Here is a 12,546-nt window from a genome sequence, read left to right as displayed (position 1 = left end):
TCAGCAAGTACTGCCAAGCCTCTGATGGGTCAGCTCGTCCGTGCTCTAACGGAAACTGAAAGGACTGTGGCGTGTAAGTGTGAGGAAGAGACTGGAGGTTGGGTGACGACTGGGTGAGATGGGTGCGGTATGGGGATGATAGTGGCTTGGAGGAGGAGATCCAGCAGGGTGTGGGAGCATGGGCTGACTGAGAGGCAGAGGGGAGAGAAAGGTCGAATAGTGCGAAACAGTGTATGACCCCTCCAAAGTTGGTGTCATAATCAGAGAGAATTGTAGCGGGAGAAGAAGGGAGAGATGGAGGAGATGGTGTCAGTGACAACCCCTCTATCCTAGGGGAGGGTGGGGCAATCGATGTCATGGGTAGGGGTATATCAGCGCCAGTAGCTGTGTAACTGTAGAGGATGTGGGTGGAAGTGGAGCTGAAAGTGGAGCTGGAATTGGGACTAGAGCTGACGCTGAGGTTGAAGCTGAGGTTGGCGCTGAGGCCGAGTATGAGGATGTAGTTGAGACCGAAGCTGAGACTGAAGTTGTGGCTGAAGCTGAGGCAGAGGTAGAAGTGGGTCCCGCCTTTGCTTTGATGTCCACTCCGAGTCCACTGCGGTTGTAGCGTGTGTTCACATCTTCCAGTTTCAGCTGTGTCTGTTTCTTGGCTTTGTTGTCATCTTTCTTAGCGGCTTTATCTATATCCTTGCCACCTTTTCCCATTTCGTTTGATTGACCCGTGTTCGGTGCAGGTCTTAGTGCAGGAGCGGCAGTGGGAGTGGGAGCATGAGCTCCCTCCCCATGATGGGAGATACCCCCAGGGGGCTGAAAAGAGGCGGGGAGCGGGAGAGCTCAATGGAGGTGGCAGAAGGTGGGGCTGTAGGTCGGAGCTGCCGGTACAATGTCTCCTCTTCTCTTGCTTGCCTCAGTGTTTCATAGGAGTGGATGACTGCCCCTTGTATCTTTTTCCTGTTCTTCTTGATGTTCTTGATTTTCTTGATTTTCTGCAGGTCAGGGACAGATGTCAAGACTGTGGGGGGGGCTGTTGGCCAAGAGAGGCAGCCAATCAGCTGCTGTTGGTGTCGGCCCAGGAGAGAGCAGCCAATAGGCTGCTATGTGAGAGTCAGGCAGCTCAGGCCTGCTAGGGGCTGTAGAGGGTGTCGGGGGACTGTAGGGTGGTCAAGGTAGGCTAGGTAGGCTAGGGGGGGCTGTAGGTAGGCGCAACAGTCTAGGGGGCTGTAGGTAGGCTGAGAGCAGTCGGGGGGGCTAGGAGGGGTGTCGCGACAGAATGGGAGTGGTTGGAAAGCAGGCGGGGGTGGCTGAGGGGTAGCGGGAGTAGCTGAGGGGTGGCGAGGGGGTGGCTGAGGGGTGGCGGGGGGGCTGTAGGTAGGCTGAGAGCAGGCGGGGGGGCTAGAGGGGTGTCGCGATGGGGGGGGTTGGCTGAGGGGTAGTGGGAGTAGCTGAGCTGTGGCGAGGGGGTGGCGGGGCGCTGAGGGGTGGCTGGAGAGCAGGCGGGGGTGGCTGAGAGGAGGGGCGGGGGGCTGAGAGGGGCAAGGGGCCTTCAGGAGACCTCACGGGTCTATGAGAGAGAGAGAGAGAGAGAGAGAGAGAGAGAGAGATGTATTAACGTCTTTAGGAGACCTCGTAGGTCTATGAGACCAAGTACAAAGTACACCACAAACATACAAGACTCAACGGGCTGGAGCAAAGGGCACGCTAGGGCCTTGCTGAGTACTGTACTGATCTAAAGAGCTTGATAGCTCGAGCAAAAATCAACTACAAATCCCGTACTAACTGAAGTGGGCTGAGAGTTGGGACTATGGTGGCTCAGTAAATCCAAAAACCAACTAGCTCAAGGGCCTTCGAAGCCCCCTACACAAGCATAGCTCTACCTTATTCTCCCGCTCATTTCTGTGAGCGGCGAAAATATCTCAGATCTGTGTCTGTCAGGATGTCTCACGCTGTGGTGGTGGGGGGCGGGTGCGCGGTCTCTTCGATCTCTGAACCCACTGGGCTATGTTCAGAGTGACCCCTCGACTCGGGTGGACAGGAAAGCCATGATAGGCCGGACCTCAATAGAGTGTGCTCTAGTCGCTCTTCGTGTCGCGGGTGGTCTCTGCGTCACTCTCTCGGCGATCCAAACTGCCCCCATATCAGCGAACTCCTCCTCCTCCACCCCGCTGTGTCCTGGAGCTGACTCAAATCCATAAAAATCTGTGACATGTCGCTGTGCTTGGTTAGTCCTTGTATCCTGTAGCTTCCTGCTGCTCTCTAATCTGTCGTAGTAGAATCTCCTTGTGTCAGCGCATCTCAAGAAGATAGAGCCCAATGCAGACTTGGTTATGGAATTGGATCAGCAAGATCCATTGTTCTCTGGGTATACCTGCTGCTCTGTCTGTCTTAATCCTCAGCAGCTGATGGGATGAAACCCGCATTTATCCAATGGCGATCTTTAATGCATTCGAGACTCTGCTGTCCTCGAGATACTGGGGTCTGATGATGAATCCCTCCTCTGATACTTTTAGGAAGTGGTCGCGATAGAACTGGGTCTTGGTGGGGAGCTTCTCCCCCCTCCAAGTCCGAGATGTATGGAGTTGGAGGAGATCTAACTCAATGATACGGTTAATCTCATCTCGTGGGATCGACTCAAGAGGTGCATCCATGTTGTACTAAAAGGGGGGAAGCTTGTTCATGTGAATACTGTGCCTAGCAAGCCATGTGGATATACGTGCATGCTAGTTGGACCAAAGAGTAAAAGAGAAGAGTCTTGGTCTGAGGGTCCTGAAAATGAGAATGAAAGCACTATTACTCAAGTCTTGCCAGTGCTGCATAACCCTCTGCTCAATCAAGCTTGTAATTGTGGTCGCATTGTAAAAGTCAGGCTAGAGAATAGGACCACAATGTATGTGTAGGACGCAATCACCTCCACTGGCAACCCACCAAGGTAAAGTGCTCTCTGTGCATGGCGGCCCAGGATGTGTTGAAGATCATGACCTTGGTTTTACCAAGGTTGATCTTCAAGTCATTTGTCTCACAGAAGGTATGGGGTGCATCTAAATGTTGCTGAAGACCCTGAGCTGAGGAGCCTCAGGATAGTAAGACCACCACGTCATTTGCGTAAATGGCTAGGGAAGTTTCAGACAAGATCGATCCACACTAGGTCACATCTTCATTCTTAGAGGGAGGCTAGATATTGAAAGCAGAGTATATAGTTGCTTTATGGATTTCAGAAAGCCTTTGATTTTGTACCACGATCCTCATCTTATTTCACGACTTTGGGCCTTAGGCATTGCACATGATTTCACACGGGCAGTGATGGCCTTCTATGATAGTGTCTCATTCAGAGTGTGCTTCGTGTAGGGGGATTCTCTAAGGAGGTGAGCAATACTATTGGAGAAATGCTACTGCGATCTATCTGTTGGGATAAGTGTGATCTAGGGCTTGCTCTATGGTACATGTGTGCATCTAGGGGAGTCACGTGTGTGTGTGTGTGTTGTAGAGGCACATCTAGTGCTATGATGTATCTAGTGTGTGACCTAAGTGATGATGTGAGCCAAAGGCCCCCACATGGGAGGTTCCTTTGATTTAGGCCAATCCCACTGATGTAGGGGCTGATTGCCACTGATATAGGGGAGGTGCCTACACCATCCTCTCTTTCTATAAAATGGAGGTCATTCCTTCATTCTAATACAATGGATTTTGCCTCACTTGTGCTCTCACTCTTTGTGCCATGATGCATCTCTTCTACCCCTCACTCCTCTTCATTTGGTATTAGAGCTGGTAGGCTTTGCATAACTCATTTTGGTAGTGCCACCTCATCATCTTCTCCAACACCTCTTTTTGAACTTTCTTCCTACTTCCTTATCAGAAATGGCTTAGTGTTCTCCCTATTCCTTGCGACTTTTGCCAAGCCCTTCCAGCTGGAGTTTCTACACAATGGGGCGTCCCTCTGGCCCAGAGCATTTCCCTAGATTTGAATTATTCTATTTGCAGTGATTCAAGCAAACTTTGACGAAAAAACGCGTGATTCTGCTTCTCTGCTCAACCATTGCTTGAGCCCTCCTAGCACAAGCTGGTCCATGCCTAGAGCCTGCTGCTGATGAGTTTTGAAGGCCAATGCTTGCTGGAGCAAGGAGAAATAAGAGAAAAGACAATCAAAGAAGGCGCAACTCTCCTAGACAGAAAGGCACACTATTTCAGCAATGCTTTGTGGTGAACTTACTTTGATATTTAAGCTTTAGTTTTGCACAGAAAGCCCTCTCAATCTCTTCTTCAGTTGTGTCAATTGTGTCCTCCAAGTTGAGCTAGTCTACTGCAATGCATTTTTGACAGTTTTGGACATTTGATGCTAGAGTAAATGCTAGAGTGATGCTTGAGGATTGAAGTAATGCCAAAGTACATTTCAGAGAATGTATTTTCAGTTTGAAATTCAGTTAAGACTGATCTTTTGTCAAAATGGCAAGCTCTGAGGGATCTTCAAATGCTAAACACTTGAAGGAGACTACAAGAAGGACAAAACTCAAAGTGAAGAAGACCCCAGCCAAGAAACTTTGGGAGAAGCGAACACGGTATGAGTATGCTAAACAATTAGGATTCTCTGAATTTATCTCTAGCAATCTACATTTGTATGGTGAGGGAGATTTATTTGTTCCACAAGATTAGTCATTTTGTAAGAGAGTAGACAGTGCCTAACAAAGGTAAGACCCTCTCATGGTTACTTATAAAATTGACAAGTTCAATAGCCAAGGATTTCATACGTGGTAGATGAAGATAAAGTTTATGCTTATGAAGGAGAATCTATGGGACTTAGTCAAGGAAGGAACTCAAACCTCTCAGGAAGGTGAATCAACTACAACAAAAGGTAAAGGAAAAGCCACTGACTCTACTTCTACACCTGCAGATGCAAAGAGAATTGAGAAAGCCTATGCCATCATTGCATTAGGTTTGGGTGATGACTATGTACACCACATCTCACATCTGAATCCCCTTTTGAAGCATGGCACAAGTTAGATATATTGTTTGGTGCTAGCTCTCATACTTCCAAATTAAATCTAAAAATTAAGTTCTTTGAACTTAGAATGGAGGGAGATAATGTTGCTGCCCATGTCAACACTATGAGAAGTATTATGACACAACTAGCTTCGATTAATTCCCCTGTCATTGAGGATGATGCTATGGCAGTGCTTTTAAAGAGCATGCCTTAGGATTTTGACTATGTGGTTACTACTTTGAAGAATCTACCTCAACCCTCGTTAGAAGGCATCATTAGTGCCTTACAAGAAGAGGAAAGGAAGAACAATTTAAGAGTGGGCAAAATGCATACAGAGGCACTTGCAGTGAGGTTTTCAAAGAGCAAGTACAAGGCTTGTAAACACTGTGGGAAAAACAATCACCTTGAGAACGATTGTTATAGAATCAACCCTTGCTCATATTGTGGAAAGAATAATCACTCTGAAAAGTTTTGCAATGAGAAAAAGAGGACTATGTCAAATATGGTTGAAGAGAGAACTCCATTAGCAAAAGAAGCATCCAACTTTGTGGTAGAAGACAAGGACTTTGCCTTTTGAGCAACTTGTCTTTGAATTTTTGTTTATCATCACTTGGTCAAATTTTGAGGTTCTCTGCCTGGAGTAGTACTTCAAAAAGAATGTCATATGTTTTGTCTTTTGTAAATCACCTCTAGTCACCATATGATGTAGGCCATGTGATATGTGTTTGGTCTATCCCATTTTTGTGAACCTTGACCCTTGGGCACCTTTGCTAGCATGAGATCCTAGACATAGATTTATCCTTGACCACCATGAGATGGCCATGAGTGACCACCATGAGATGGCATGAGAAACTATGAGACTAGATGTATCCTTGACATTGCAAGAGGCAAACCCTTGAGGGGGAGTATGTTGGGATAAGTGTGATCAACGGCTTGCTCTATGGTGCATGTGTGCATCTAAGGGAGTCACATGTGTGTGTGTGTGTGTTGTAGAGGCACATCTAGTGTTATGATGTGTCTAGTGTGTGACCTAAGTGATGATGTAAGCCAAAGGCCCCCACATGGGAGGTTCCTTTGATTTAGGCCGGTCCCACTGATGTAGGGACTGATTGCCACTGATATAGGGGAGGTGCCTACACCATCCTCTCTTTCTATAAAATGGAGGTCATTCCTTCATTCTAATACAATGGATTTTGCCTCACTTGTGCTCTCACTCTTTGTGCCATGATGCATCTCTTCTACCCCTCACTCCTCTTCACTATCCCCATTCTCTTCGTTCCATACAGTGATGTTGCGTTGGCCTCTTTGATGGACATCTGGGGGGTAGACAGAGGTCGACACTTGCATAGACTCTCAATTCCATCTTGCTTTATGCTGATGATGTTGTACTTATTTGAGACACAGACAAGGGGTTATAGCGATACATGGCAGCCCTACAAGCGTTTGTGAGGGCCAGGATATGAAGGTAAACCTAGGGAAAACCAAGGTGATATCTTTCATACCAATGAAGATAAGATTGAATAGGACTCATTTATCCTTGCACGGGAGCCGAATGAGATAGTCAGATCATGAAACCGGCGATATAGGTGCACTTAACTAGAGGACATGCATCACTATCGAGATTGGAGCAACTATTTTTCAAGCACACTTCCAACATGTTAATACCAAGTCACGGCTTTTTTATTCTCTGTAGTCCGACTAGTCCTATATGGAGGAGCCTTTTGGGTAATATATATTAGAGAGGATGAATGGAGGGATTTTGAGATGCGACATGTCATGTCATAATGGAAGAGATGCTCTTGAACACTCGTAGATTGTATTAGCATGACATTTACACTTTGACACCTCATTCTAGACTATGAGATATCTCGATTGAGTTCGACAATATTGGCCGATGGAGGTAGGCAGATATAAATTTACCATGGAGGGATCTTTCTACATCTATGATCAGTGTTGGTATGCAAGGGTCATTGGATGCTTTCATTGACACGGCATGTTTGTGACCACCTGTCTCCATATGAGTATTCCTTAGACAGTCCTTTCTTATACGTGAGGTCATCAAGAATGACTCATGATAGGTATACAACCATTGAATATAAATAGCCCCAAGTCAACCATATGCCACAAAGTGGCCTTCTACAGAGAGCAATTCCTCCTCCTACAGATAGCCTTAAGTCAGCTTAGGACCTCATCTCAAAGATTTTCATATAGAGGCAAGATGTGAGATTGCAGCCACATGACACCTTAGAGACTTGAGAATATGCACCCTTTATGAAAGCAGGAGGTGAAGACTGAGGAACACGTTTTGATTAGATGCTCGAGCCACTACGAGATTTGGGGGAGGTTTCATTGCTTGTTTATTTACTGGACTTAGATCAGGCCTCATGAGATGTGTTACGGGAGTTGAGACATGGCTCCTAAGAACAAGAGATCACAGACTTCTTCATCAGAGAAGAGCCTACCAAGATATAAGATTGTCGGCGAGTCCGAGAACTAAGCTCATCCTCTTGAGACATCAGATCAGCATAAGACTGGACACAATCCCAAGAGCTCTCACCACATCCAAGGCACCCCAATTGGAGCTCAGATTGCTCATAATGACATAAGAGAGAACTCTGAGACACATGGAGTGTAGTCCTTTCTCCAGTCGGAGTTTGAGTTTGACAGAAGACTCTGAGGGGTGTACTAGACACCTCTATATGCCTATGTAGACGTGTTTTTTTCCATCGGATGTAGTTTCATTTGGTCTCGTAGGCCTTCTTGACCTTCCATAGACATATCGAATCTTTCTTTCTTTCTCACCGTCTGCTACCACAAAACAGAATCCTTGTCCATTTCTTCTTTATTGCAGCTAAACTCATCTACCATCTAAACTTATGAAGGCACACAATCGATATTTTGTTGGAAATGATAATGTTTCTGCAGCATATTGCACAACAAGTTTTTCCATATTACATGTTTTACTCTTATGCGGCTTGCACTGCTTGAATGAATATTTTGATTTTGGCTAGATTGTCCTTATACAATTACAACGGTAATATTTTTGGCATATTCAGTCTATTGCTTAGCCTGCAAACATGACCTTTAATATTAAATGCACTGTCTTAATAAATGCCTTGCACATTTTGGTAACACAGATCTTGTCTTCTTTTCTTTGTAGGCAGAGCGGCCGTTCTTGCATTATTTCTCTTTTGGTGGATCTCATGGGCAGAAGTTACAACAGGTGGGGTATTGGTAGACCTAACATATTTGTAAATGCATTGGTGAGGTACATTATGCTATTGTGCCACTAACTGAACTCAATGCTTGCAGCTGGCAGACTGGATTATAAATGAGAAATGGTCTGTTGGTGAACTATGGGGATTGTTGATTGAGTATGGAGAGAAGCAACTAAATGGAGAATGCTGTCAGGGCCTATTTGATTGGATCTTACCTCATGCGAGAGAACCTCCTTTGGAGCTCCTTTGGAGTGTGGAATAGAAGACAGCATCCAGGAAAATATAGATCTAGGCAATCAAACTGTATGCAGCATCATGAGTAATATACCTGTGGGTCATAGTCCTATGAGGTACACTTGAAATTTAAACTACTCTCTAAAGAGACATGGTAGCTAGCTAGGAGTGGAATGGAAATATGGAAAGCATAATGAAAGGCAAAATAGAAAGAAAAGAAAGTACAAGTGCAAGGTAATAACCAAAATACTCACAATGTATTGATAGCTTGATGTTGACTGATGTGTTTGACTGAAGACAAGTACAACACTACATAGTGTGACACTAGACTCTAGAAAGTCACAATGTCTATGGGATATCTCCCAATATGACACGTGGCACGTCTAGGACTCACTAGACTATAAAACACCACCTAGACCACCTAGAACACACATTTTTGACTCACTTCGGCTTCATATTCCAACACCCCCGCATGAAGGCAAGGTGAGAGACTACTAGAATGGAACCAAAAACAGAACATGACAATGACGATCATCAAAACTGTGCATGCCGGTCTAGAACGAGACATGGCTCCCACACAATCTCAGAGGCAAGTGAGCATGGCTCAGAGGCTAGTGAGCATAACATAGAAATCTCATCTAGCATGGCTCAGCAGAGGCTCATCATGCATGGATGCATGATCAACTCAGAGGTCTAGGAGACCAATGTACCAACATCTTGGAACTCTCAAGCCAGGCCTGATAAACAAATAGCCAATACATATGGCTCCCACAGTACATCCCCCCTTGGCTTCATAATGGGAAACTGGGATGAAGTCACACACCACTCATAAAAGAAATAACATCAGTTTAGGAGGACTATCCAAGGTTGAGTACCTTATAGACTCAATGAAAACAAAATACTCAATACATATCATTTTAGGGGGACTACCCAAGGCAGAGGACCCCAAAGTACATCAAGCTGTAGGAATAATAAAAAATAGATCTCTTAGGAGTAAGAGATGTCCTCCAAGTAGCCACTGCACATATGTGCACATCCCTGCTAGTCGATGAAGCACTAGGCATGGATGCCCCAAAAAATGTGTCGGTGAAGTCCATGGCTAGCTACATGGAGCGGTCATGGCATGATTCTCAAAATAGAAGATGGAGAGTCACCCAAAAGTCGATGTGAGCTTACATCAATCTCTCCGGGCCAAGTGAGAGAGGACAATGTCACCAGGCCAAGTGAGAGAGCAATGTCAGGAAGTAGAAGACCGATGCCAATGGCGGGAATGCGAGGGGGAGAGAACTCAGAGGCACTTATGAGCTGTAGAAAAATGCGGGCAGTTTGGGCAGCTCATTGAGGCACTTAGCAGAGAAATGGTGGCGGATTTGGTGACTGTTGCAGGAGCAGCAGCGTGGGCAGAGAGTTGCAGCGTAGAGCAGTAGTTGCGTGGGCAGCAGCGTGGGTAGGAGCTGGAGTAGTAGCGTGGGCAGGAGCTGGAGCAGCAGCGTGGGCAGGAGCTGCAGCATGGGCAGCTTCGGGTCAGCAAGAGCTGCGTGGTAGGGCCAGTAAGAGCTGCATGGGCAGCTTCGTGGTAAGGCAGCAAAGGCGGGTAGAAGAGCGAGCAGAATGGCGGGCTTGTTTGCTGCTTGCTGTGGGCTGAATGGCGAACAGAGGAGCGGGCAGAAGATCCGTAGGATGGCGGGCAGAGAGGCGGGTCAGTTGGCTGAGCATTGGCGGGTGCTGCAGCTCCACATGGTCCTTCCTTGCTGAGGCTTGAGGTCTTCGATGGTGAGGCTTAGGAAGAAGGGAGAAGGGAAGGGGAGCTCCTCCAAGAGAAGAGAGGGCAGCTTCTCTTTCCGGCCACCCTTTACCTCATGGAGAAGCAAGGAGGAAGGCTGGCTCTGATACCATATGAAGAGACATGGTAGCTAGCTAGGAACGGAATGGAAATATGGAAAGCATAATGAAAGGCAAAATGGAAAGGAAAGAAAGTACAAGTGCAAGGCAATAACCAAAATACTCACAATGTATTGATAGCTTGATGTTGACTGATGTGTATGACACTAGACTCTAGAAAGTCACAATGTCTATGGGATATCTCCCAATATGACACGTGGCACGTCTAGGACTCACTAGACTATAAAACACCACCTAGACCACTTAGAACACACATTTTTGACTCACATTGGCTTCTTATTCCAACACTCTCTCCCATGGGCTTGTTTTAATGCCCCTTCTTGTGTTGAAAAGGGCTCCTGCCCCGACAGTAATAGCTCCAAATCTGTTAGTTCATCAGCTTTTATCTAATCAAAAGTAGTATCCTTCTTGCTTCCCTTGCTTTCCCTATTGAATAAAAAGAGAGGGAATAAGATGATGCATATACAATAGAATATGTTAGTGACCCAGGAGAAGCCTCCAATAATGACTTGAATTTATCTAGGCTTTGGGAGTCATTTTAATTTTGAGAGACCTGGTATTGCTCCCATCTATGTCAGTGTGCAGATATACATAACCTTGAGAGGAGCATCCTGATTGGGACATTCAGCCTTTGCCTAATAGCCTAAAAAAGGAACAATTCTCAGCAAGGAAACCAACAAGGCACCAGGTAGCCCTCTCGTGCTCATCTTAACACAATTAGGCACTTGTACAACATACCCTGTGATCTTGATAGGGTTAGGCTTGGGCCACACACTGACTAAATTTAGGAAAAGCTTCCTACTCATGAGCCTTCTATGGGGTTTATCTTGGTCACCTCCCCACCTGTGAGCCCCCATGATATGAGGAGGTTATGGGGGGAGGTAGACCAGAAGCCTAGGAGGAATGTCACGTGGGCAGAGAGGGGGGCTGCCATGGGGGCAGATCTAAAGGCATACCACAATGGTAGCATGCAAGCTGCCATGTGGGCAGCATAGACAGCATGGAAAACTGTCAGAAAAATGCAGCTGAGTCAGTACCAGCCTGGAGCAGAGGACACTGCAAGGGCAACAAGGTTGGGTTGTCAGGGACATGTCAGATCGCTGGAGCATGTCTGCAAACACCAGATGTCTGCACAGGAGAAATGCGCAGCAGATAGATGTAGTTTGGAGCTGTTTGACAGGTCAGGGCAGGCCAGAAACGAGCAGGAGACAAGTGCAGCATGGAGGGCTGCCATGTGGCAGAAGGTCGCACCAATTGGGAAGACTTAGTCTGCAGAGGTGGGTTGGGCCACTCTGCCGAGTGGTAAGGCAGTTTTTTGGAGGGCTTCCAAACCCTACATAAAGGGCCCCGGGGGGGGCATTCCTTATCATTGTGGAGTCCCTCAACAGTCGCTCTCAAGCCTAGAGTACCGTGCTCCCATGTAGCTCGCAAGGTGAAGATGACATCCTGCCAAATGGCTACTAGAGTAGCTGTCGGAGAAACCGTTTGGCCTCCCATCACCCGGCTGCATCGAGCCACCCCGACGTTCCAGGCAGTGATGCTAGAAACAGTCTCCCGAACACCATCCTCCCGGAGAGGTGAAGGGCGTGAGCGGGAGGAATGAACTATGTCATGGATGTCTATCCGAGAAACCTGCTGCCCATGTACCCTGTAGGCTGGCGTGACTGGGTCAGTCGCAAAGGCATGGTCTCCCTCCGTGAACCAGGCCACCATCCCCCACGTGACATCCCTGCTCATCCTCTGAGTGCTAGTAACAATCCTGAAGGACGCCAGCCAGTTCTCATGTGCGACAGGGCAGCCCCATAGATAGTGCGGGGTCATCTCCAAGACACTGTCCATACAACCAGTGCATCTGCCATCTATCCACATCTGCTCTAGCCAGGGTCCGATAGGCAGCCCCCCATGTGCCAGAAGCCAGAAGAAGTATGAAATCTTCTACAGGTGCAAACTTGTCCAAAGGCAGGGCCAAAAGTGTCCTATGACCTCTCTTGGGACATCCTGCTCTAGCCAATGACGCTCCCTAGAGGGGGACCATGCTATTGCCTCAAGCTGAAGACGATTCCCGATGCGAGTAGAGTACGAGAAGAAAGCGACTTCCACCACCCAGTCCGAGTGTCCTATGTAGGAAGGCCAAAACCACTCCCTTGCATCCCACTGAATGTCACATAAGGGTTTGCCCGTGCCATCCGTGGAGGTAAGTATGATGTCACCCACTCCACA

General features: G+C 47.1%; 1 protein-coding gene across 6 annotated transcripts in view; it reads left to right on the top strand.

The window, feature by feature from the left end:
• Positions 1-8,711, top strand: part of LOC147905340 (poly(ADP-ribose) glycohydrolase 1-like) — a 56,632-nt gene extending 47,921 nt beyond the window's left edge. For 2 of the 6 annotated variants that reach the window (XM_087379547.1, XM_087379557.1), the window contains exons 10-12: positions 735-878; positions 8,133-8,195; positions 8,285-8,709. In XM_087379547.1, coding sequence (XP_087235673.1) covers positions 735-878; positions 8,133-8,195; positions 8,285-8,452 — 375 coding nt within the window. In that variant the 3' untranslated portion in view covers positions 8,453-8,709. Of the gene's footprint in view, positions 1-734; positions 879-8,132; positions 8,196-8,284 lie in introns of all 6 variants that reach the window. The other 4 variants (XM_087379564.1, XM_087379579.1, XM_087379571.1 and 1 more) reach the window with 4 other exon arrangements.
• The last annotated feature ends 3,835 nt before the right edge of the window (positions 8,712-12,546 follow it).

Source organism: Dipteris shenzhenensis, chromosome 1 (genome assembly GCF_047967505.1).
Source record: "Dipteris shenzhenensis isolate YYH24624 ecotype China chromosome 1, Dip_SZ_1.0, whole genome shotgun sequence".
Lineage (NCBI taxonomy): Eukaryota > Viridiplantae > Streptophyta > Polypodiopsida > Gleicheniales > Dipteridaceae > Dipteris > Dipteris shenzhenensis.
Note: the sequence above shows the minus strand (reverse complement) of the source record. Positions and strands in the feature narration are given on the sequence as shown.